This window comes from Oncorhynchus gorbuscha, linkage group LG07 (genome assembly GCF_021184085.1).
Source record: "Oncorhynchus gorbuscha isolate QuinsamMale2020 ecotype Even-year linkage group LG07, OgorEven_v1.0, whole genome shotgun sequence".
In the NCBI taxonomy this organism is placed as follows: domain Eukaryota; kingdom Metazoa; phylum Chordata; class Actinopteri; order Salmoniformes; family Salmonidae; genus Oncorhynchus; species Oncorhynchus gorbuscha.
In genome coordinates this window covers 75,147,325-75,172,041 of record NC_060179.1, presented here as the reverse complement: position 1 = coordinate 75,172,041, position 24,717 = coordinate 75,147,325, and the positions used below count along the sequence as shown (strand labels likewise).

Genomic DNA, 24,717 nt, shown 5'->3' with positions numbered 1-24,717 from the left:
GCTAGCAGGCTAGCTAGCAGTGTTGTTTACGTTACGTTGCGTTAAAAGAACGACAATAGATGGCTAGCGAACCTAGAAAATCGCTCTAGACTACACAATTATCTTTGATACAAAGACGGCTATGTAGCTAGCTAAGTAGCTAGCTACGATCAAACAAATCAAACCGTTGTACTGTAATGAAATGAAGTGAAAATGTGATACAACCTGTGAATGCGACCGGGTAGTTGAGTTCTATACAGAAGACGTTGGCTAGCGTTGGCTAGCTGTTGGCTAGCTAGCAGAGTCACCTACGTTAAGGACGACAAATAGCTGGCTAGCTAACCTCGGTAAATTAAGATAATCACTCTAAGACTACACACTCTAAACCTAAACAACACAATTATCTTGGATACGATGATACGAAGACAGCAAAGACAGCTATGTAGGTAGCTAACACTAAACTAATCAAGTCGTTCAGTTGAGTGTAAAAGTTTCTCAGTGCAGCTAATCAGTGGACGTTAGCTAGCTGGCTAGTGAAGACTACGTTAGGACGGCGAAATACGATAATTACGCAATTATCTTTGATACAAAGACGGCTATGTAGCTAGCTGAGAAGAAATTGCTAAGATAAGACAAATCAAACCGTTGTGATATAATGAAATATAATGAAAAAGTTATACTACCCGTTGGAGCGACGTGCAGATGCGACCACTCGCTCCAACCGGAACCGACTGCTTATAAATGATTCGCAAGACCTTTATGTAGGGATCATTAAAGCTCTAAAAAGCCTTTATCAGTTGAAACATGTTGCTGGTATAGTTAAGACAAGGTTTTTGGTATCCTGTTAAAGTCAAGGTTATAAGGTTATGGGTAAACTATGCCTTTGTCCTCACAGCAGGACAACTACAATCTATATGAGGACATGACCTCCAGCCAGCTTTCAATTGGAATCTGTTGAAAAATGCTAATCAGTTTAATCAAACATCAGGCAATTTATTTTCTCCAAATCTTGTTCCTACATGGCCATGAAAGGGGGTGAACCCCTTTTTCCATTGCTTTTAGGAGACGTACTTTTATCCTCGTGAGAGTGGTGAGCACCACCGCCAAGCACTATACACTTCATAATTTTACGTCAAGAGAGCATATGAAACTCATTAATGAATTAGCGCTCATACTGCTGCTCTGCAGCTGTTATGGAAAACTTGAGCCTCTGCCCTAGATATGAAGTACTACATAGGTAGCAATTTACAGTTGACACTACCTGTTAGCTACAATATAGTTCCATACTGCATTTTACTTGATTTTAATATCATAAACTGGCACAGGAATGGTATGTCATCTGCATGTCTATATCCAACATAAGAAAAAATAGTCAGGAGAAAAGTATGCTTTCTGTGTGTAGATAAGTTTCTGCATTGATCATAGATCTTTGCTCTTAGTATGATGGTAAACTTGATTACTGAACAGAATATGTTTCCAGTTCTGTAAGTTCTTTCATACTTCCACACCCATACTTGATTATACTACAAGTGGGTACCATTTGTTTATTCAACTAAGTGTGTCGACAAATTCATTGGGGAAAATTTGAGGACTGTTCAATTAAGATAATTATTCAATTCTATTTAATGACTCAAACCACTAGAGGATGTTTACTGGGAACTAAAATATTCTCAGTTGCTACAGACATTAGCATTTGCAATAAAACAGCCCTCATATTTTGGGATAAATCCAAATGTAACATCTGCCCCAACTTCAGTGGGAGGATGAAATGTAGGAGGATGATATGTACTGCTTTCATTGTTATGTAGTGTAGGGTTTGAACGAAACTAATATCTTTCCTCTGGTTACAAAGGAAAGACTTCACAAGATATTTATGAAAGACACTCTCTCATCCCTTTATGGCACTTTGGAGGAAGATTTGCTCCAATAATGCATTGCCAGTATTTAAAGGCCACAACATGTTCACGAAGAATTCATCTTTGTATTGTAAACTGGTCTACAATTCTCGTGACCTCAGTCAACAGTAGAGATTAGTATCGAGTGCAAGTTGAACACCCCACACAGACCAACGTACTGTCCTTCCAACCATACAGCATTTCAAAGCCTCTAATGGAAAAAGCTAGGAAAATATAGGACTTCAAAATGTCATCCGAACAGTGAGTTGATAAAGAGTTCATTGATAGATAACAATGAACAAATTGAGTTCATAAAAATTAGTGAAACAATGGTTATTTTGTCCCTGATATAGTTTAGGCAGAAAATGACACAATAGTCTTTGTTACATGACTATTTACAAGAATAATGATGATATTCAAAATTGACTTTATATGCCACTTTGGGCAAACATTACTGAGTCATTACAGGGTGGTTTTCCGGACACAGATTCAGACTAGTCCTGAAAAAATAACTTTTAATGTAGATTCTCCATTGAGCTTTACTTTTTAGTCCAATACTAGGTTGAATCTGTGTCCAGGTAATCACCCTTCAAGTTCAAAGTGATGGTATAGCTGGTACAAGCAAGCAAGCAACATCAGCAAACGTGCCACATGTTTTCAGTTAGTGAATTTCCAGGTTCTTATGTAGTAAGTTTTCATACAGACACTCTTACCTCCTGCTTACCAGTTTCAGTGAAATCTGAGTCATACCACAAAAAAAAAAAAATGCCAAACCGCTAATGCACAAACGCCTACTAAAAAATCTACTGCTTCTGTAAGATTTATCTTGTTACAGTGACAGTCCCCTGCGAGGTAACATGTGCTGTACTGTTTCATGGAAACAATGACCATGAGTCCTCTTAAAACATTTGTCAGATTTCCAAAAACATTTGCTTCATGGCATGAAGTCTAGCCCTTAGAAATGAACAGTCCCCTAAAGGTCATGATCCAATCCACTAAGGGTCTATTCAATCAATTCTGGTAAGACAATTCTGCTCTAACTCAAAGAAATCAAACACCAACATGGAACGAAGACATGTAGGGACTTTATCATTAAGCTAGACACTAGAGGTTAGAGAGACATTCACCTTTACAAATGACATGACAGATTCTTCTCTTTTCCTTTCTGCTTGATGTTAGAGAGCATCTCAGGGAGGACTTGCTCCTTGACTATCTTCATGATCTGTTTCATAATCGTTATGTTCTGACTATCAGCCACTTAACATGTAATCAGGTGAAGTTCCAATATGCTTTAGCATCTTCAGTGGCAACCAGATCATTCTATAAAATCTACACTTAGAAAAGAAGGGTTCTATAAAAGGGTTATTCGGCTGTCCGCATAGGATAACCCTTTTTGGTTCCAGGAATAACTTTTAGGGTTTCATGTAGAACCCTCTGTGGAAAGGGTCCTACATGGAACCAGAAAGAGTTCTACGTGGAACCAAAAAGGGTTATCCTATAGGGACAGCCGGAGAACCGTTTTTGGTTCTAGATAGCACCTTTTTTTCTACTCTCTGCAGATTTCTGTATGTTAGAAACTGTGGCAGCGGTGATTAATTCCGTTTGAGTTCAATCTAGTCTAGAAATAGTAGATCTGGGCCCGTATCCACAAAGCGTCTCAAAGCAGGAGTGCTGATCTAGGATATGTCCATATAATCTTAATCTTTGTGATCAACACTCCTACTCTGAGACACTTTGTGGATACGGGCCCTGGACTTATTAATCATATTTAACACAAAGCTTTTCTGCAAATAATGACATTTGATCTCCATCTGGCCCGCCTCCATCTGGCCCGCCTCCATCTGGCCCGCCTCCGTCTGGCCCGCCTCGTGTGCCCAGTTATCACACTGGCAGGAGTCATAAAGTTTCTCCTGCCACCCAGTAGGGAGAAAAAGCCTTTAGAGTTAAGTACCAGATACTGTACTTAACACTCAGACATGAACCTCTTTTCCCTTTCCTTTTAAGCATGTGAAAAATGCCCTGAAATCCCTAGAAGGTAAATCCTGTTGGAGAAAGGGTACTATTAGCACCACTATGTACTCTACCCCAGGTGCCGATGGCGTGGGCGTCAATCAACGCAGCCCCCTGCACCTGATTCAGAGGGTTTGGGTTAAACGTAGAAGACACGTTTTGGTTGAATGCATTCAGTTGTGCAACTGACTAGGTATCCCCTTTCACCCTCTCTCTCCAAGTGTGCTCTTTAACCGTTACAACATTAAAGGGAATTCTCTTGACATCCAAAACATCCAACTGGTTTGAATACCCATTCAGCAATGTCCCGAATAGCAATTAATCCATTTTCAATGCATTTATTTTCTCCAAAAGTGTTGGATTCTGATGGGTGTTGAATAAGTAGATGTTTGTATATTAAACTATGTAGTACTCACAGGCTTACCATCAGCACCAGCAGGACCAGCTTGACCTGGGTTCCCCGTTGTTCCTGCTTCCCCCTGACAGAGAACATAGCATGTTATTGACTGGACCATTTTGATCTTTAAAACAACACAATTGCACCACTCATGAAACCGCTGAACTACTCAGAAACTGTTTGTCTATTGCATGTTGCAAAGCAGCACCGATTTGGTTTTAAAACATGTTCTTTGTGAGGAGCATAAAACAGAAATGCTTTTTACCTTTCCTGGAAAAGACCTTTCAAGGTTTTACAGACTTTATCAGTACGAAAGATCATTCTGAGTTCATGTCTCAGCAGGACATGTTGAGCTTTACTTGATTCAAGATGCCCTTTGCTACAATTCCTGTTAATATATCAGCCCCATAGGAGGCTGGTGGGAGGATATATAGGAGGACGGGCTCATTGTAATGTAATGGATAATCGTAAACAATTATGGAAACATGTTTAACTCCATTCCATTGATACCATTCCAGCCATTACAATGAGCCCATCCTCCTGTAGCTCCTCCCACCAGTTTCCTCTGATTCAGCCCAAAATATCCATCTGCGAACCAGCCATGCTTGTAGCCTTTTGGATGTATTATTAAAACCTTTAAGAGCAATCTTTTCCTTTTGAAAAACTGGATTTGTACCCATGCGTGACTATGGCCTTATAAACACAAACATGACTGCAACCAACACTTTTACAGAATAAAATGACCTGTTGCTGTGGTAATATTGCTTAAAGGTGAAACGTTTTAATTTAACTTTTAACATCTTGTAAATTCTTTGGCATATGCTCTGTGAACAATTAAATGTGTCACACAGCACTTTATTTTGTGGCCCATTTAAGGAAATTGTATTTTGCCTAGGAGCCAGTCTGTTTGTACTTTTAGTCAACTTGTCATTCTCTTGCCAAACAATCCATAACTAGTCCCTTTTTCAATGGTTCATTATTTCCATCAATAAAGACGTTGGACAGTGGGGCAGGTCTTATTGATAACATCTTCCAACCACAACCCAATCACATGCATTGCTGTCACAGTGACGTACTGTAGGCACAAAGCCACATCCGTTTGAACCGCATCTTTCTATTTGGCTGTACGTTCACGTCTTGGATGAATTGGTCATGCAAGTTGTGGGTAGACAAAACCATTTATGTCAGAAAACTGTTCAAAAGTGAAACGCTTTCAGAGGTGTATTTCATTTGCACAGCATCATGTCCTGATGGAAGGAGTTGACACCTGATTTAGAAACTGGCAAGCGCGGTGATGTAACCCTTCTGACTGACCTTCATTCCTTGAAGACCAGGAGGTCCGGGAGGACAGGTACATGGTTCTGGAGTCGGGTCCACGTCTATGTCACCAGGGCCATTGGCGCACTGGAATAAACAAGAAACACGCACACCATTCACTAATGGCACGTAGCCCTTTCCAGTGGTCAAACCACCAACTCGCCCTCTAGTGGCCTCATGGGTGGAAAGTTATTAATATTTTTCATAATTTCATAATTAATCAAGATGATTAAAAAAACAGCCAAAAATCCAGTGTTTCAATGTCAAACTTTTTTCCCCTCTTATTTCTTCTGTTACGTATATAAAGTGTAATTTTGGGATGCAAACTCAAAATTGAATACATTTCAACTCTATATCTGACATGGTACAGGTGTCTTTAAAAAAAAGTCCATAGCCATGCGTGTGAGGTGTGTACTTTTCTTTCAAAGTAGACTACCAAGAAACACTCTGCCTACTGCAGTAAAAGGTTTGAACATAGTGATCACTAAGCCATACTCTTGTCATATGGAAGACATACGAGCAATTAATCAATGATATGTCTGATTTCCTGCTAACAGACACTCAGACAACTGAAGCCAAGGGAGTGCATTCAGTTCAGGTCTCTTAGCAGTCGTATCATTTAGCATTTGGCAGCCTAGTAGCATTCACACAGCAGACACTTCCAGCAAAATGACTTTGCAAACATAGTTCTAAAGACAAAGGGCTATATAATAATAATATATATTACATGTTTATAGCAAGAGACAAAAAACCTTGACTGCATATTAGTACAAATATGTTTGCTTGCTTGACGCAAGGGAAAAACATTACTTTGGACTTATCCTGAAATTCATAAAATGTAACTATAGGTATGTTCAACATAACGTTATTACCATGTGATTACTTTTGTATTACCGGTAGCCTAGCGGTTAAGAGTGTTGGGCCAGTAACTGAAAGGACGGCTGGTGCAAATTGTCAAGCCGGCAAGGTGGTAAAAATCTGACGTTTTGCCCTTGAGCAAGGCAGTTAACCCCCAACAACAACTGCTACCCGGGCGCCTATGATGTGGACGTCGATTACAGAAGACCCCCGCACTTCGCTGATTCAGAGGGGTTTGGATAAATGCGGAAGACACATTCCGATTGAATGCATTCAGTTGTGCAATTGACTAGGTATCCCCTTTCCCTTCCCTATTACAATGTTGTAACTATAGTTAGTGCTGTGTAGTTACCTGGGTATAAGAGAAGCTTAAAAGAAAACTCCACCCAAAAACCCTATTTTTATTTTGTTTCCCTTGTTGATATAGTCCCAAAATCTGTTGCATGTCAGCATCCACATTTTGAATATACTGTATATAACTTTCAAAATACAGTAATACAGTCAGTATTTTGCATTATATGATGGTGTGTAGTGCATCATATAATTGCTGGCATACAAAACAAGTTGGGATTATATCAACAATGGACTAATAAAACCAATACCAAAAGATAACATTTTGGGTGGAATTTTCCTTTAAGGTAAAGTGTTACCAATACATTGCACAACCCCTAGCAGATTAGTGATGGCAGGTAGCCTAGTGGGCCAGTAACCGAAAGGTTGCTAGATTGAATCCCTGAGCTCACAAGGTAAAAATCTATTGTTCTGCACCTGAACAAGGCAGTTTACCCACTGTTCCTAGGCTGTCATTGTAAATAAGAATTTGTTCCTAACTGACTTGCCTAGTTGAATAAAGGTTAAATTTAAAAATTATAAATTAAAAAAGTGACACTGCAAAAGACCATAAAATGAAGTATAGTCTTACCTCTGTCGATGAAAATTAAACTAGGGTTTACTTTGTAAGCGAGCAAAGCCATCAGCCAAAATACATACCTCGCCGTCCTGGAAATAAAAGGAGCGAGATTATGTCATGGAAGCGCCTGGAACCTGTAATCTCACACTAATAGACCAATTAATTTAGAGAATAACACTGGTTGAAGGTAAATGAGACAATGCAAGACATGCAGGGAGAGAGAGAGAGAGAGATGCTGGCATGCGGTTGTGTTTTCAGTGCCTCTCTGTCCCTCTCTTTTTGTTTCTCCCAAACTGATATCCAGAAACCACATATGCAAAACAATGGTCTGGCATCGTGGGTTAGTAGTGAAAGCAATAGCCAAGCCAATGCAGCATTTGGCCACTGCTTCACAAACAGATTTGCTGTCAGACGGTAAAATAACAGTGAGAGCAATGTGCATGTGGCAAGCAGAGGTAAAGGCGCTCCACCACAGCACAATAGAAAGCAGGATAAGGTCAAACAAGTGATATGTGTAATAATCTATAAAACACGGGTCATATATCGTGAATCATATTCCTAGTACCATATGATTCAATGCACAACTGAAAGAGGAGAAAGAAGAAAGAAAAAGGTAATGTTTTTTGACAAATTTCAACAGATTTCAAGATGAACATTGAATGGATTTTCCCCGATACTAAGTCATGTTGGTGGTATGGTGGTATACAGTATAGTGGTGCATTGTGATCACAAACAGGAAAATATGTGATCCCTTAAAAAAATGTGGTTTGGTTTTAATGTGCCACATTAATTACAAGGACACATCCAAAAGTTGGTTGTACTCACAACTCCAGGTATTTCACAGGCAGTCTCACGGTTGTTCTGCTCGGGGTCGCAGTAGATCCTGAGTTTCATAATCTCAAACTGTTAAAGATAAAGGAATTATCATACGGTCGGGGGAAAAGCATTTCAACACTAACAAGTGGCTACTTTATCTTGATAAGAGTTTTATAACGATTCATGAACAGTAATAAGTCCCTCTCATCACCATACCAGGAAGTTATTTCTCTAGACTTAAGTGACACCTTCATTTACCATAACTTGTAAGGATTTACTTGCAGGTCATTTTCAAGTTTTATGGGTTGAAAACAAATCCAGCAACATTCTGGTTGCATGTCTCAAATTAGCTTGGCCAAAAGTTGTTCATTTTAACACACATCATTATGATTGATTGCAGGTTGAGGATGTTTGGCACAGCACACCAAGTATCAACATGGCCTAATAAAGCAAAGACTAAATAAGACGTAGAGGGCAGAGAGGTTCTTCGTGGCAAGATTTTCTAATCCACTGAGGTCAGTATGTTTTAGAGGAAAATGCAGAATATTGACTCTTCACATCCTACTGTTAAACAGTTAGACCAATAGCCGCTTAAATGCGATCCAATGTACCGATGTAGGATGTTAATTCGATCACAATGTTGAAGGAGAACTTTGCAAACTTGTGGTGTATTTTATGTTTTAAAAGGCTTCTAAAATGTGTAATTTCCCTTGCAAAAAATTAATCAACCCCTAAAAAATGCCCTTTAATTGTAATTAATTGTAATTCACATTTCCTGTTGCAGAAGGATTATTTTCTTGTTGTAGCAAACTGGCTCAAATTTGTTGTGCAAATCTGTAAACGACAGTTGTCTTGCTCAAAGAAGCACAAATGCACGTTACTGGTTGTGAAAATGTTGTCTCCGGATACTTACTGGTACAGTCGTCTCTTTGCTGACATACTTTCCGATCTGGGTCTTCCCATTAATGAAGATACCAACAGGAGGTTCCAATGGAATGGTTTCAATTTCCAGGTCATCAACATACAGGGTAACATCCTGCTCAGTGACCAGTAGGCGAAGCTGGTGCCAGTTCTCATCAAATAGTTTCTATTTGACAAGAAAAGAGGATAAGGAATGATTATATATACAAAGGTCAACAAGGTCAAGGAGAATGTAGCAACCTGCCCACTAGAGAGTGCAATGGATATGAAATTGTTGGGCAATCACAAAACACTGATAGAAAGAACAATGGAGAAACAAAGAATAAAGACAGCCTCAGATTTAGAAGATCAGTTTATTTTCGTTTTTGTTAAAATCACTAATCCATATGGTCAAAACGTAAGAAATCAAAGGCTAAGTTTAGACAGGCACCTCAATACAGATATTTTTGAACTAATTGGTATTTTGACCAATATAATCAGATATTTTTTATATCAGATAACTTTTAGAGCTGATCTGATTGGTCAAAAGAACAATTAGTGAAAACAATATCAGAATTGGTCTGCCTGTCTAAAGGCAGACCATGACATTTAACTTAGGCATGTCAAGAAGCCATTGTAAAGTAGGCCTCGGCTAGCACAAGGCCAGTAGGAAACCGTTGGATTATTTGAAATAGTCTGATAAGGTGACTGATCTCCAAGAAGTTATTATCTAACCATAATGAATCATTCCTTCAATTCACTACATCCCATTCTCCTCAAATGTCACAGTCTTCAATCCCCCCACATCCTAGGCCTTAGAAAGCTAGTTATTTTCCCGAAAATGCTTCTTCGGAATATAATGTAGCTTGTTGTCATATCATTAGTGTGTGTAGTAATAAACCCTATCACTGTTTTATGAGGACTCTCTGTGTTTCATGGACTGTAGAGACTGTACATCTGCCTCAGAGATTTTCATGATGATTGCCAGTTCTGGAGAGAAATGAATTAATGACTTAGCCAGACTATTTTTGTTTCTCTTTTTCAAATTTGATGTTTTATAAATGCCACAAACAGATCATGATTTTACATTTGTTGGGGCTCGGTACAGATTTATCATCTTAATCACTCTTTTGTTGCTGAGAATTTCACTGTTTCACAGGAAATGCACATAAGCTTTGTGATTTACAAAAATGAATTGAAAACCTGCACTAACAGATGGTTATAGTAACAGTATCCCACTTTACAAGTAGCCTCATTTTGACCCTCTAAAAGCCTAACCACCGCTCAAGCAACATTATGGATTAAACGTTGAAATCCTGTTGCTGCAGTATTATTTTGCTGTGACTATACTCATTCAAGGGGTTTTCTTTGCCTTGATGCAAAGCTGTCATCTTCGAAGAATCTCAAATATAAAATCTATTTTAATTTGTTTAACACATTTTCTGGTTACTACATGATTTCATGTGTTATTTCATACTTTTGATGTATTCACTATTACTAGAAAATAGTAAAAATAAAGAAAAACCCTTGAATGAGTAGGTGTATCCAAACCTTTGACTGGTACTGTAGGTAGGGGTAAAAGTGACTAGGCAATCAGGATAGAATAAAAAGAGTACCAATAAACAGAGGTCAAATAAAGATCCAACATCTGTAAAGTACTATCATGTCATGTGTCTGTTTTGGTGGTTTGGAAGACTCATGGTGTTGCGGTACCTTGGAAGGCTCTTGTTGGAAGACCACTGTCTGAGTATCACCCGGTGCTACACTGGTTGTAGTGAACTTGACATTGCGTTCAAATCCGTTAAGTGTGACAGCCATTTGTGGTTTCCCGTTGTTGGTCTGTACCCTCCATAAGTCCCACTCTTCCCTGAGCAGAGACCCCTTGTACCTCAGTGTGGACACAAAGACGTAGGACGGAGGCAGGCCGTCTGGAAACAAGTTCCTGTGGGCCAAAATTAAACAACCAGTCAATCACATCACCATGAAACAACCAGTCAATCACATCACTATGAAACCAGAGTGATAAAGTAGACATGGCAACAGTGACACTCGTAGGAAAGGTTACCATCTTTACCTCACAATCTGTGGATACTACACGATTAGAAATGTTTAAAAAATGATGTAAAAAATCACAGCACAATTGAAAAACATATGGCACATGGAAACTAAACAAGGGTGGTCTACGGTGATAGGTGGGATAGGCTGAGAGTGGCTGAGGTTTGGGATTAAAGAGCTGAGGTCTATGGTGATAGGTGGGATGGGCTGAGGGTTGGGATTAAAGGGCTGAGGTCTATGGTGATAGGTGGGATGGGCTGAGGGGTGGGATTAAAGAGCTGAGGTCTATGATGATAGGTGGGATGGGCTGAGGGTTGGGATTAAAGATCTTATGTTTGGTATTGTATTATTGTTATGTGAATGCTTTATATAAAAGTACCATGTATGTTAAATGTGCATGTAAAATGTGTATGCAAAATGTATACAAAAATGTATTTATAAAATGTATGTACACTACCATTCAAAGTTTGGGGTCACTTAGACATTTCCTTATTTTTGAAAGAAAAGCTAATTTTGACTATTAAAAGAACATCAAATTGATCAGAAATACAGTGTAGACATTGTTAATGTTGTAAATTACTATTGTAGCTGGAAACGGCTAAAGGAATATGTACAGAGGTCCATTATCAGCAACCATCACTCCTGTGTTCCAATGGCATGTTGTGTTAGCTAATCCAAGTTTATAATTTTAAATTGGTGTGGCAGGGTAGCCTAGTGGGTAGAATGTCAGACTAATAACCGAAAGGTTGCAAGTTCAAATCCCCAAGCTGACAAGATACAAATCTGTCCTTCTGCCCCTGAACAGGCAGTTAACCCACTGTTCCTAGGCCGTCATTGAAAATAAGAATTTGTTCTTAACTGACCTGCCTACTTAAATAAAGATAAAATAAACCCATTTTGCAATTATGTTAGCACAGCTGAAAACTGTTGTACTGATTGAAGAAGCAATAAGTAAGTAAGTAAGTAGGATGGCAGATGTTTATTTGTGTTATTTGTAACTTTTTAAAATCTTTTTTTGTACATAATGTTGCCACTACCGTCTCTTATGAGCGAAAATAACTTCTAGACATCAGGACTGCGGTTACTCACGACGGACTAGCAGAACCCTCTTTTTCCTTTCACAACTATGATGAGCCCAACACGAAGGATACACTGCTTCCTCAAGAACAGGCCCGATCCCATGATCTGCGTGAAGAGGAGGCGGAAAAAGAGGGGGTGAAGGTCAGGCTGCCTTCTAAGAATTCATAGGCGATCGAATAAACCCCCACTTCCCTCCATTCTGGTGGCAAAGTGCAATCTTTGGAGAATAAACTCGACGAGTTACGAGGAAGATTAAACCACCAACAGGACATTAAAAACTGTAACATCTTGTGTTTCACGGAGTCGTGGCTGAACGACTACAACATCAACATACAGCTGGCTGGTTATACGATGTACCGGCAGGATAAAACAGTGGCGTCTGGTAAGACAAGGGGCGGCGGTCCATGTATTTTTGTAAACAACAGCTGGTGCACGATATCTAAGGAAGTCTCGAGCTATTGCTCGCCTTAGGTAGAGTATCTCATGATAAGCTGTAGACCAAACTACTTTTACTGAGATAGTTGTCATCTGTATTCATTGTAGCTGTTTACATATCACCACAGTCAGAGGCTGGCACTAAGACAGCATTGAATGAGCTATATTCCGCCATAAGAAAACAAGCAAACGCTCACCCAGAGGTGGCGCTCCTAGTTACTGGGGACTTTAATGCAGGGAACCTTAAATCCATTTTACCAAATTTCTATCAGCATGTTAAATGTGCAACCACAGGGAAAATAACTCTGGACCACCTATACTCCACACACAGAGACGCATACAAAGCTCTCCCTCACTCTCCATTTGGCAAATCTGACCATAGTTTTATCCTCCTGACTCCTGATACCAAGCAAAAATTAAAGCAGGAAGCACCAGTGACTAGATCAATAAAAAAAAGTGGTCAGAGGAAGCAGATGCTAAGCAACAGGACTGTTTTGCTAGCACAGACTGGAATTAGTTCCGGGATTCCTCCTCTGATCAGTCATTGGCTTCTTCAATAAGTGCATTGATGATGTCGTCCCCACAGTGGCTGTACTTACACACCCCAACCAGAAGCCATGGATTAGAGGCAGCATCTACACTGAGCTAAAGGCAAGAGCTGCCGCATTCAAGGAGCGGGACTCTAACCCGGAAGCTTATAAGAAATCCCGCTATGCCCTCCAAGGAACCATCAAACCGGCAAAGCGTCAATACAGGGCTAAGGTCGAATCGTACTACACCGGCTCTGACGCTCGTCGGATGGGGCAGGGCCTACAAACCATTACAGACTACAAAGGGAAGCACAGCCGAGAGCTGCCCAGTGACACAAGCCTACCAGACGAGCTAAACTACTTCTATGCTCGATTCTCACATGGAATAGCCTTCATTTCTCAGAACAAGAATAGACTGACGAGTTTCAGAAGAAATTATTTGTTTCTGGCCATTTTGAGCCTGTAATCGAAACCACAAATGCTGATGCTCCAGATACTCAACTTGTCTAAAGAAGGCCACTTTTATTGCTTCTTTAATCAGTACGACAGTTTTCAGCTGTGTTAACATAATTGTAAAAGGGTTTTCTAATGATCAATTAGCCTTTTAAAATGATGAACATGGATTAGCTAACACAACATGCCATTGGAACACATGAGTGATGGTTGCTGATAATGGGCCTCTGTACACCTATATAGATATTCCATTAACCCCAAACCTTTCAACGGTAGTGTATATGTAGCAGAAAGGCTTTAAAAATAAATACAATAAATAAATAAAGACATTTGTGGTTAAGGGATGGTTAATAAAAAATAAAAAATAAAATATTGACACAGCCACTGGTGTTGCACATACTGAGGTACGGGGGGGGGGGGGATCAACGAGATTTGGGGTCCCCCAGCCCCCCAAAAAAGCATCATACCATGAAAGAAATGTTCAGAATTATAGGAAATTAGCTTTATAACTACAACATTTTTCTCTCAGCAATATGTAGAATGTCAGGAAATTAGCTCAGAGATTCTTGAAAGTCAGGACAATTGTTGTCTGACAGGGAAATTTTTATAGTTAAAAAATATGATTTTGTTGTGTTATTTTTATTTGAGCCCTAAAATGTACATTCATGAGAATCTTAGAAAGATTTGTTTTAGGAATTCTCTAAACTTTCAAAATGCCTTTGTCCGGAGCAAAGGAACCCAATTTCAAACTTTCCAAAAAAGTGTTTAAAATTTAAAAAACTGGCAATGATGGTTATTAACTAGAAAATTATCTTTCATGAAATAGCCAACTCTGACTTTAAAACCCCCTAGATTTGATTGACACACCCACACCCACAAGGTGATGTCATTTTGGATATAGTAGCTCCCTGTGTGTTTAAGTTAGAGACATACAGTACAATTTATTGTATTGGCTGCAGCTCAATCCCCTCTTTCCGGATATATAAAGTTTTCACTTAATCCATACAACGGGGCTTTTGAAAGTGGCCTTTTTATACACATGAGAGAATCCAGACAAGACATTCACAACAAATCTGTCTGTAAAACCCAAACAGTGTGAGTTACAAACTAATAAGCTTCAGGGAAGTTGTCTGAAGGTAATCCAGTACCAAGCTGCAAAAAATGTATAGGTAAAATGTGCCAAAAATAACGTGACCAAACATGGGTCTAAGTTTTCTCATTCAAAACCTTGTTCCTTATTATTTATTTTTTTTGCCATTTATTAATGTGTAGTTCAATGTGTTTCTATGGGCTGTAGCAATAAAGGTCTAATTCAATATTATATAAAATATGTTTTTTTTATATAGGCCTTTAAACACTTGTTCGATAATAATTGTAAAAATAAAATGCATTTTATGGTGTCTGATGGGGTTGGCAGGAATCCAGTTAGTTGCATTTTATGAAAACATATAGAAATTGGAGGTTGTTCCTTTACATGCTGTTATACTGTAGCTGATTCTTTGGTCAATCAAAATATATGTTTCATTTTTATTTGTATTTTTATTAAGACAAATATTTGTGGAAAGAAAGTTGAGATTGTCCTGTCTTTCAAGAATCCCTGAGCTATAAAATAGCAAAAAATATATATACCTCATAGCCAAAATGTGTAAAATAGCATGAGATTAGCTATAAATCTGCACATTTTTTCTCTCTGCCCACATGAAAAACAGAGGGCCCAGTGAAACTGTGCTACGCCACTGGACATGGCATGGTGTTTAAAGCTTACGTCGTGCTTTCACTCAGGTCAACGCGAGATGTCACCTGGAAGGCTTTGGAGCCATAGAAAGACCCTTGAGTTTTTTTGACCTTTTTGGCCAAATTAAGATACTGTAGAATATCGAAGCCCTTCACATCACCGTTATCGACTGAGATACTGCTTGGACAAACAGTCTCTGAAATAAAGAGAATGAGAGAATTTAGAACACAGCAGAGTACGTATTTTTGTGTGACTGGTTGAACATCACAAGCACACTTTCATACCACCATCCTTTTTTTCTGGTTGGGCTGCATGTTCATTTTGAGTTAAATCCATTTAATTTGACCTAGAAACTGAAGTGTCAGATAATCTGTTGTAAAAGGCATTGGAAAGGCTGTCTAAAGAACACCCCTCCCATTGTGAAAACCAGACAGCATTTGACCATTACACCCACCCCTTAATCACGCATGTTAATTATTACAGTAGGCTATTCATTTACATGGGATCAGGCATCCTTATTGTTTTTAAGTGGATACAACCACTCAAATAGGTCTGATTTTCCTAACTATTGTTTTATGCTTGGTTCTGGGAGTTGTTTCTGCTCTTGTTCTTGATGAAACCATTTTGTTTTAAATAGCTTCACTAACCTTCACTTCACTCTGAAGCATGAACCAGTATCTGGGCAAAGGAGATGATGAATGTGACGAGATCGCCTCTCTGCACAAACCTCTACCATTCAAGCTACCATTCACCAGCTCTGCAAGCGTCAAAATTCAGGATTACTAACCAAATATGCCTGCGCTGCCAGCAACTATTGTAATTTACTGCCGTTACGCCATGTATATTCCTTCAAAAAATATCGCAATAAAAATCTACAAGCAAACAAAAAAAATCATTATGTATTGTTTCTTACCAGAAGGTGCCTCTTCCGGTCAAAAAGCAATAGCTAGCTGTTTTGTTGTTGTTGCTTGTTCATTTTTATTTAGGCCTTGGGCAGAGAGCAGATCACATCATATCATCCTCTCCTTTGCCCAGATATTGGGTCACCTGAAGCACTAACATCACATTGACATTACTCTCTAGGCACAGTTTGGCTCGTCATCCATAGTCATCAGCTTTAGAAAACATTTACATTAACAATCATTAGATCTTTAGAAAAAATTTGATTTCAAGACAGTTCTTGGTTTTGAAGAGCTTCAATGTTTGGCAATGTGCAAACATGTTAAATGAACCAAAGAGTCCTTAAAGGCCCTCTCCTTAATTTTAACGAACAACAACAAAAATGATTGCCCCACTTGGTTTGTTATAAAGCTGAGGGATAGGGCTTATGACTGTCCCCATTTTGTCATCACAGCAATGCCTACCTTCACACAATTTCTGCCTTATGGTCTCACGGATCTTGGAAATAGCTTTATAGTCATCAACATAAAACACGTAGTTGGAGGAAGGCTTGTTTCCAATAGCATTCAACTCTGCCTCTTCTGTCTCAGATCCCACACCAATGGCAAAGATGATTATTCCTCTTCTCCTGGCTGCCTCTGCTGCAGCTTTCACCTCATCTTGTGACTTCCCGTCTGTTAGGACCACAGCGATTCTAGCAACGCCCTTTGGGCCTCTCTCAGACAGGTTAAACAGTTTGTCGCTAGCAAACTGTATGGCCGTCCCAGTCCTTGTATTTCCTCCCATGTAGTCAATGGATTCCATGGCTCTAATGAGATCCTTGATATGAAGGTGCTTCCCTAGTGGAATATTTATGATTGGATCATCACTGTATTGGACCACTCCAATCTGGGAGAACTTCTGTCCGATGTTAAAGCTTGTGGTAATGTTGACTAGCCATCGCTTGACTAGTTCAAAGTTCACATCAGCTACACTCCATGAGCCGTCTAGGATAAAGACCAGATCACTTGCAACAGTCTTACAACCTGTAAGAGACATGAGACACATGAGTGGTGGTACACAGCCTTGAGACAAAACATTAATGCTGAGTATTCACTTCTTCTAAACGAATGGCCTTTACCAATACGGTTCATAGAGAGCTTTCCTGAACATCCATTCTGTTTTTTATAGTAAACCTGAGAGATAACGGACACCATGCAATGGAAATGTGTCACACATAACGATGAAGAGAGAAGCACTCTTACTGAATCTCATGTCCTCATCTTGTGCTGTACAAGACAAGTGAAGGAGCATGAAGCACACACACCGCAAGACACAATGCATGGATCTTGTTTTGCAACCCATGATGCTGAAGTACCAAACTCCAATTGTGCCCCTATAGGGAAAGGGAAACAACACATGCATTGCTGAGATTGTCGTTACAATTGCTCATATCAGTTAACCAATCAAGACCATTTTTCTTACTTGTCACTGCTGTTACTTGAATTGCATGCAATGCATATCTTAATATTGAAAGTAGACATATCTGTGACAAAAGATGGAGGGTCAGTATATTGTATTTGTTGTAAAGATGATAAAGCAAATTAAGTATGTGTTAGTGGCAATGAAACATGGAAGAGCATTCTGAGGTCTCTCTCTCTCACACACACTCGCTCTCTCTCACATACTCGCTCTCTCTCCATGTGTGTGAGTACTCAGAATTGTTTTGATCATACTTCTTTGTTTCCCTCTGGATTCTTTAGGAAATGGTATATTTTATTGCAGTTTCCAGCCCGTGAAAGTTAGAAACTGCAGACATTATAAAAAGAAGCAGCTATAAATGAGGAACAGATATGTTCCATAGAAAGCATTTGTGGAAGGAAGGAAGGAAGGAAGGAAGGAAGGAAGGAAGGAAGGAAGGAAGGAAGGAAGGAAGGAAGGAAGGAAGGAAGGAAGGAAGGAAGGAAGGAAGGAAGGAAGGAAGGAAGGAAGGAAGGAAGGAAAGACCTTTAGTCAGCTCAGTCAATCCATCCGATCAACCTTAAGCAGTGGGTTTTCCTGAGACAATGACCAGACTTGGATAGATCAATTCTGCAATGACCGAAATCTAACCCTGATCCACCATATGTAACTGTGCAGTCGGTTTGTTGTCACAGCCATAACATGACTGTGTTTTTCCACTCCCTGACCTGGGATTTGCGGCACAGCTCAGTGAGGCTCCAAACTGCCATGGTAGAGCCGGCCATTTTGTTCCGGTCTTTCCCCCCAAATCCGTCCAGAGCACTAGGGGAGGTCGCTGGAGCAGCAGCGTGACATGGGCAATTTGGTATGGTCAGTGCTATCCTGTATCCTTGGGACATTCCTACCATAAACCTTAACATTAACCCCTACCCTTACCCTAACCCTAACCCTTACTGTTTTAAATTTCAACTTCAATGATGTGACTTCAGAGTTGGGACTTCCCAATGATCCCAGAAAGCAAAGACCCATTCGCTAGTACCCCAAACTGGATATTTCTACATTTCTGCTAAAGCCACATGGAATTCATTTATGGCGTCAGACAGTGAAATTCCAGCTCTGGACAGTGACCAAACACATGTCGTCATGACGAATGGATGGCAACCATTGTCCAAGACACAAAGAGACCTGGTTGTGATTGGACTACACAGTTAAAGGAACACATTCCTGAATGGGCTACATTAAAGCTTGATGGAGTAGGCACCAGCTGAGAATGCATGCCACAAAATTCTCTCAAATAACCCATGCACTTTGCAGGTCAGTGCAGTGCCGTCAACCATATGTTTATTTTTATTTTGTATGACCCAGTCATTGACCTCTGACGTTATTGGAGCAGTGCAGACACTTAATAGCTCTCCATCTTGGTCAAGATGATGGGTCGCTGGTATGCAGTTTATTATAACCCCCCCTCCCCTCCCCGACTAAAAAAACACAAAACAATATCCATCATAAAGATTTTTTTAAATCTGACATGTTGCCTAAAACCCGTAACATGACTTCCAAATTCTATTCCAGACACCTTATTTATTATTATCGAGTCTGAGTTATTCATCTAGTTTGCTGCAATACTTTGTAAAATATTTATGTCATGCCTAGTGGATTGCATCCAGCTGGACATGGGAGTCAGGAAGCTCATGTTGAACAGCTGATTCCTCCCACTTTTCCAGAAAAGGTGCTACCAACAGAGTTAACCTGTTCGTGGTTCGAGCCGAAAGCACAAACTTATATAGATGATCACTTACGGATTTTCTGGTTCCTTCATCTGGTTCTTACCCTAAGCTTTTTGGTTGCTATGGTCTTCTGATTGATAGAGTTGTTGTTAGGGATACATTTGAGATGTTGTTTTCACAACTCCAAAGCTAATTGGGGAAGTTAATGTGCACCTACTAGAATAGCTATTTAAACATTAGCACCTGCTGTCTTAAATTACTGCTTAATATGTCAACCATTGCATTTTGGACTGAACTCCTTTAAATAATGCAATTAAAAGTTATTCCCAAAATCAACAGCTGCTGTTCAGCATGTACTACAACCAATGATTTATACAGTATGTACACTAGTTGACTGACTAGCTGTCTCTAAGCCACCGCGCCTCAATTGTGACACTCCGCCACCATTGTAACAACTATTTTGGAAGCTATATAAATACATTTATTTTTATACCTTCATTTGTTTTTGCCAGCTTTATTCTATTATAAGCTCCTTATTTTATTACAGACACATACATTTGATTATGTTAGCTAAGCAGAAAAATATATATATTTAGAAATATTCCTTAAAGTATAGTTTGTTACTTTCCCCACTACAAAAACAATTATACTTACTGTCCAGTGCAGTAAAATATGTATATATTTCCACACTGAGGTTGGAATAATAATTTGAAATTCAGAAAATGATGATAATGCCCTTTTAGTGTAAGAGCTGTTTGAAAATACCGCCTGAAATGTCTGCCTGTTTTGATGCTCTCTGCCAATAACAGATCGTTTTTCAGTTATCCCTCCCCTCTCAGACCCCTCCCAGACAGTCCAAGCAAAATTCTTGTTTGAGAAATTGCTCTTTGCTAAGAAGCAATTTTTTTGTTCATGACCATATTAATAGAAAACAATCACAGTAAGTTATTAATTGTTACCCAGAAATGATTTGATATTGAGATACAAATGGCTGCTTTGGACCTTTAAATAGATGTCATTTTGTTCTTAAAAAATTTAATTGAAATAATGTAGAATTCCATTCATTCATGTGGAGGACTGCTTCTTCTGGGGAGTGCCAATATGGCTGACTGGTGGTTTCAAAGACTCTCTTTGGCCAATACATAGCATCAGCAATCCAGGGTTTATATACATAATTGATTACAACTTTGCCAAGGTAAGGGGAACGTTAATTACTGCCAAGTTCCTCAGGCACCAAAGGAAAAGCCAAAACATTATATTAAACCTCCATTGAAATCAAATCAAATAAGCAAAACTATGAACCTATATCATCACAGTAGACTAAACCACTTGGAGCCTGGGAGGGGTATATTATCATTCAATATGTTCCTATTTTAGAATGAGCTACAGGCTAGGGGTTTACTTTTGGGAATGCCTAACTTTTGTTTTATATAAATCTGTCACACTCACAGAAACTCATGAAAGCAATTTATGCAAACCCCTGATCTTGGTATTTCTATGGTTTTTGTTCCCTCAACTTTCTTTTTCTGTTTATGAGAGGAGACTGAGTCGAGCGCCAAGCAGAGTTCAGTTAAATAATTCCATTCATTCTTTGCATATGACAGAGGCACAAACAAGGGACTGATAACTGCTCCTAATGTCTTCAGTATGCTACCTGCTGTCTGCTGCTGCAGCCGCTCAGATCATAGGAATATAAACACTAGTAGATTATCACATCTATTGAGACATTGATAAAGCACAAAGCTTCAGTGAAAGCTACAACACACTAAAACACACTCAAAAACCAGAATGATCTGAAATTGTACTGAAAGTTCATACTCAGTTTAAATCCCAAAAGGATCCAACAGGTACAACTTGCTTTACAATGCATTAAACAATTGAATAATAAACACATTTCAAACAAGAAACAATCTGTTTCCTAATTTAAACATGAAACATTCTTTAGCATACCGTAGATTAAAGTATTGGCATCAAAGGCCCTTGCAGACCCAAAATCAACAAGTGTACAAGATGTAGTTTTCCAAAAATGGCAAAAGCAAACCCCCCAACCCCCCCCCCCCAAAAAAAAGTTACCAGAGGTTAGTGTAGTCCGAGTGTCAGTGTCCCCTGTCACCTTCTCATATGTGCCATGTGGCCATAACCGTGGCAAGGTCTAGGTAGAAGAAGAAGAAGCTGTGTTTGGGGAAGAAGTTTCAGCACTGCACCAAATGTTCCTCCTGTGACTGAAAGCCTGCCCTCTCCATTCACTTTCCAGCTCTCTCTCTCTCTCTCTCTCTCTCTCTCTCTCTCTCTCTCTCTCTCTCTCTCTCTCTCTCTCTCTCTCTCTCTCTCTCTCTCTCTCTCTCTCTCTCTCTCTCTCTCTCTCTCTCTCTCTCTCTCTCTTTCTCTCTCGCGCGCTCTCTCTCTCTGCCTCTCTCTTCCCCTCTCTCCCCCTGTCTCCCCTTCTCACTTTCTTCCCCTCTCTCTTGCTCTCCCCCTCTTCCCTTTCACTTTCTTCACCTCCCTCCCTCCCCCTTCTCTCTACCCCTCTCTCTTTTCCTCTTTCTCTCTCTGCCTCTCTCCCTCTCTCTCTCTTTTCTCTGGGCCTTCTCCAACTTTTACTGACCAACAGCCACTCTTAATTATCCAGGCTAAGAGAGAGAGACAGATAAGAAATACTGAGAGAGACAGCCTCTTTCTGTCAGTGCCAGGAGAAAAAGAGTAGTCAAAAGGACAGGATTGTGTGTGGGGGCTGAAGGTATACACATGAAGTCCTGAGGGTTCCAGGAACCAGGGTGGGTCCTAGATAACGCTACAGGCTTTCACATGCTGGGACCAAACCTCGGGCTTGGAAAGGGCTTACCAAGGTGGACAGCAGGAGATCATGTTGTACAAGTGAGCAATGAACAAGGGGCATAAAATGGCTGTGATATGGTACCGTTCCTAGTAGCCTCGTCTTACAGCTGAAACTCGTCAAAAATGTCCAACCAAATCTGATATCAGTTGAGAATGTTGTTGTAGACTTCAGTTTGTCATATTTCTTTGAGTTTCATAGCTCTGCAGCATCCTGCATCAACTAATGACTCGATTTTGGCTTTCTCCACCTCAGTATTGCAATGATTAACAGGGGCAGTTTCAGCATACAGGCTGAAATACTCCCAGGGTAGCCCAGAATACACAATGTTAGGCCTTCACAATGTACATCTCATGAGAATAAAAACACACATTGTACACATCAAGATGATTTCACAACCTGACCTAAGGGAACAAAAAATTCAGTGTAATAACTAAGATACACATTAAATGCTGTCCAGATGCTGTAGGACAGGGTTTCCCAATAGGCGGTACACGGGCCGAATTTGGCCCGTTGGTGATTTTATTTGGCCTCCCAAGTTTTCTGAGCAATTTCTTTATATATTTTTGGACATAAAATACTGTAACAACACCAGCAAATCAGCTCCAAGTGATTTTGATTTGGGAAGTCTGTTCCAAAGTATTCCCATGTATAATAGAGAGATAGATGTGGTCGTTTACAAATGTAAGCTGGGTTTGAAATTATTACGTTTAGTCAAATATTACATTATTTTTGGGTTTCTTGTGGTCAATTTGCAGTCTACAAATTATGTGTAATTATGTTCTGGCCCCGTGACCATCCGCTCAAGAAAAACTCTAGTTGACGATGCCTGCTGTAGGAGAATGCATTGAGTCAAGCATGATCGTCATCTGTTTGAGGAAAAAAGGGGTTTACGCTAACGATACAAATAAAATAAAATTACATTTGTCACATACGCCGAATGCAACAGGTGAAATCTTACAGTGAAATGCTTTACTTATAAGCCCTTAACCAACAATGCAGTGTTAAGAAAAATAGCCCCACCCCCCAGAAAAATGAAAGTAACAAATAATTAAAGAGCAGGAGTAAAATAACAAGGCTATATAGAGGGGTTACCAGTACAGAGTCAATGTGTGGGGGCACTGGTTAGCCAAGGTAATTGAGGTAATATGTACATTTAGGTAGAATTGACTATGCATAGATAATAACAGAGAATAGCAGCAGCGTAAAAGACAGTGTGGGGGGCGACAATGCAAATAGTCTGGGTAGCCATTTTATTATCTGTTCAGGAGTCTTATGGCTTGGGGGTAGAAGCTGTTTAGAAGCCTCTTGGTGCTTCGGTACCACTTGCCGTGCGATAGCAGAGAGAACAGTATATGACTAGGGTGCCTGGAGTCTTTGACAATTTTTAGGGCTTTCCTCTGACACCATCTGGTATAGAGGTCCTGGATGGCAGGAAGTTTGGCCCCTGTGATGTACTGGGGCATTCACACTACTACCCTGCCTTGCGGTCGGATGCTGAGCAGTTGCCAGACCAGGCAGTGATGCAACCCGTCAGGATGCTCTCGATGGTGCAGCTGTAGAAACTTTAGAGGATATGAGGACCCATGCCAAATCTTTTCAGTCTTCTGAGAGGGAATAGATTTTGTCATTCCCTCTTCATTTTATTTTTATTTTACCTTTATTTAACCAGGCAAGTCAGTTAAGAACACATTCTTATTTTCAATGAAGGCCTGGGAACAGTGGGTTAACTGCCTGTTCAGGGGCAGAACGACAGATTTGTACCTTGTCAGCTCGGGGGTTTGAACTCGCAACCTTCTGGTTACTGGGGAACCACTAGGCTACGCTGCCGCCCCATGACTGTCTTGGTGTGCTTGGACAATGTTAGTTTGTTGGTGATGTGGACGCCAAGGAATTTGAAGCTCTCAACCTGCTCCACTACAGCCCCCTCGATGAGAATGGGGCGTGCCCAGTCCTCCTTTTCCTGTAGTCCTCAATTATCTCCCTTGTCTTGAACACATTGAGGGAGAGGTTGTTGTCCTTGCACCACACGGTCAGGTCTCTGACCTCCTCCCTATAGGCTGTCTCGTTATTGTCGGTGATCAAGCCTACCACTGTTGTTATCTGAAAACTTGTGACCTGATGTAATGAAACACTGTTTACATTTTTGACATGATTGTGCTGTGATAGGGGGGCATCTAGAGCCTAATTATTTGATTTGGCCAGCATTTTCAGAAATACAGTGGGGCAAAAAAGTATTTAGTCAGCCACCATTTGTGCAAGTTCTCCCACTTAAAAAGATGAGAGAGGCCTGTAATTTTCATCATAAGTACACTTCAACTATGACAGACAAAATGAGAAAACAAAATCCAGAAAATCACATTGTAGTTTTTTAAATTAATTTATTTGCAAATTATGGTGGAAAATAAGTAATGGGATAATGATGATTTAAATGGTTCCACTGTCCA

The 24,717-nt window shown here is 39.9% G+C and overlaps 1 protein-coding gene across 4 annotated transcripts in view; it reads right to left on the bottom strand.

Moving 5' to 3' along the window:
* col21a1 (collagen, type XXI, alpha 1) overlaps positions 1-21,723 on the bottom strand; it is a 48,260-nt gene extending 26,537 nt beyond the window's left edge. Inside the window, exons 1-10 of one of the 4 annotated variants that reach the window (XM_046357470.1) lie at positions 21,511-21,723; positions 17,515-17,645; positions 16,735-17,295; positions 15,401-15,566; positions 10,796-11,024; positions 9,096-9,269; positions 8,192-8,269; positions 7,447-7,455; positions 5,596-5,685; positions 4,301-4,363 (exon numbers count right to left, since the gene is read on the bottom strand). In XM_046357470.1, the coding sequence (XP_046213426.1) occupies positions 4,301-4,363; positions 5,596-5,685; positions 7,447-7,455; positions 8,192-8,269; positions 9,096-9,269; positions 10,796-11,024; positions 15,401-15,566; positions 16,735-17,295; positions 17,515-17,614 (1,470 nt within the window). In that variant the 5' untranslated portion in view covers positions 17,615-17,645; positions 21,511-21,723. Of the gene's footprint in view, positions 1-4,300; positions 4,364-5,595; positions 5,686-7,446; positions 7,456-8,191; positions 8,270-9,095; positions 9,270-10,795; positions 11,025-15,400; positions 15,567-16,734; positions 17,296-17,514; positions 17,646-21,387; positions 21,484-21,510 lie in introns of those variants that run through there. The other 3 variants (XM_046357466.1, XM_046357467.1, XM_046357469.1) reach the window with 3 other exon arrangements.
* Between the last annotated feature and the right edge of the window lie 2,994 nt (positions 21,724-24,717).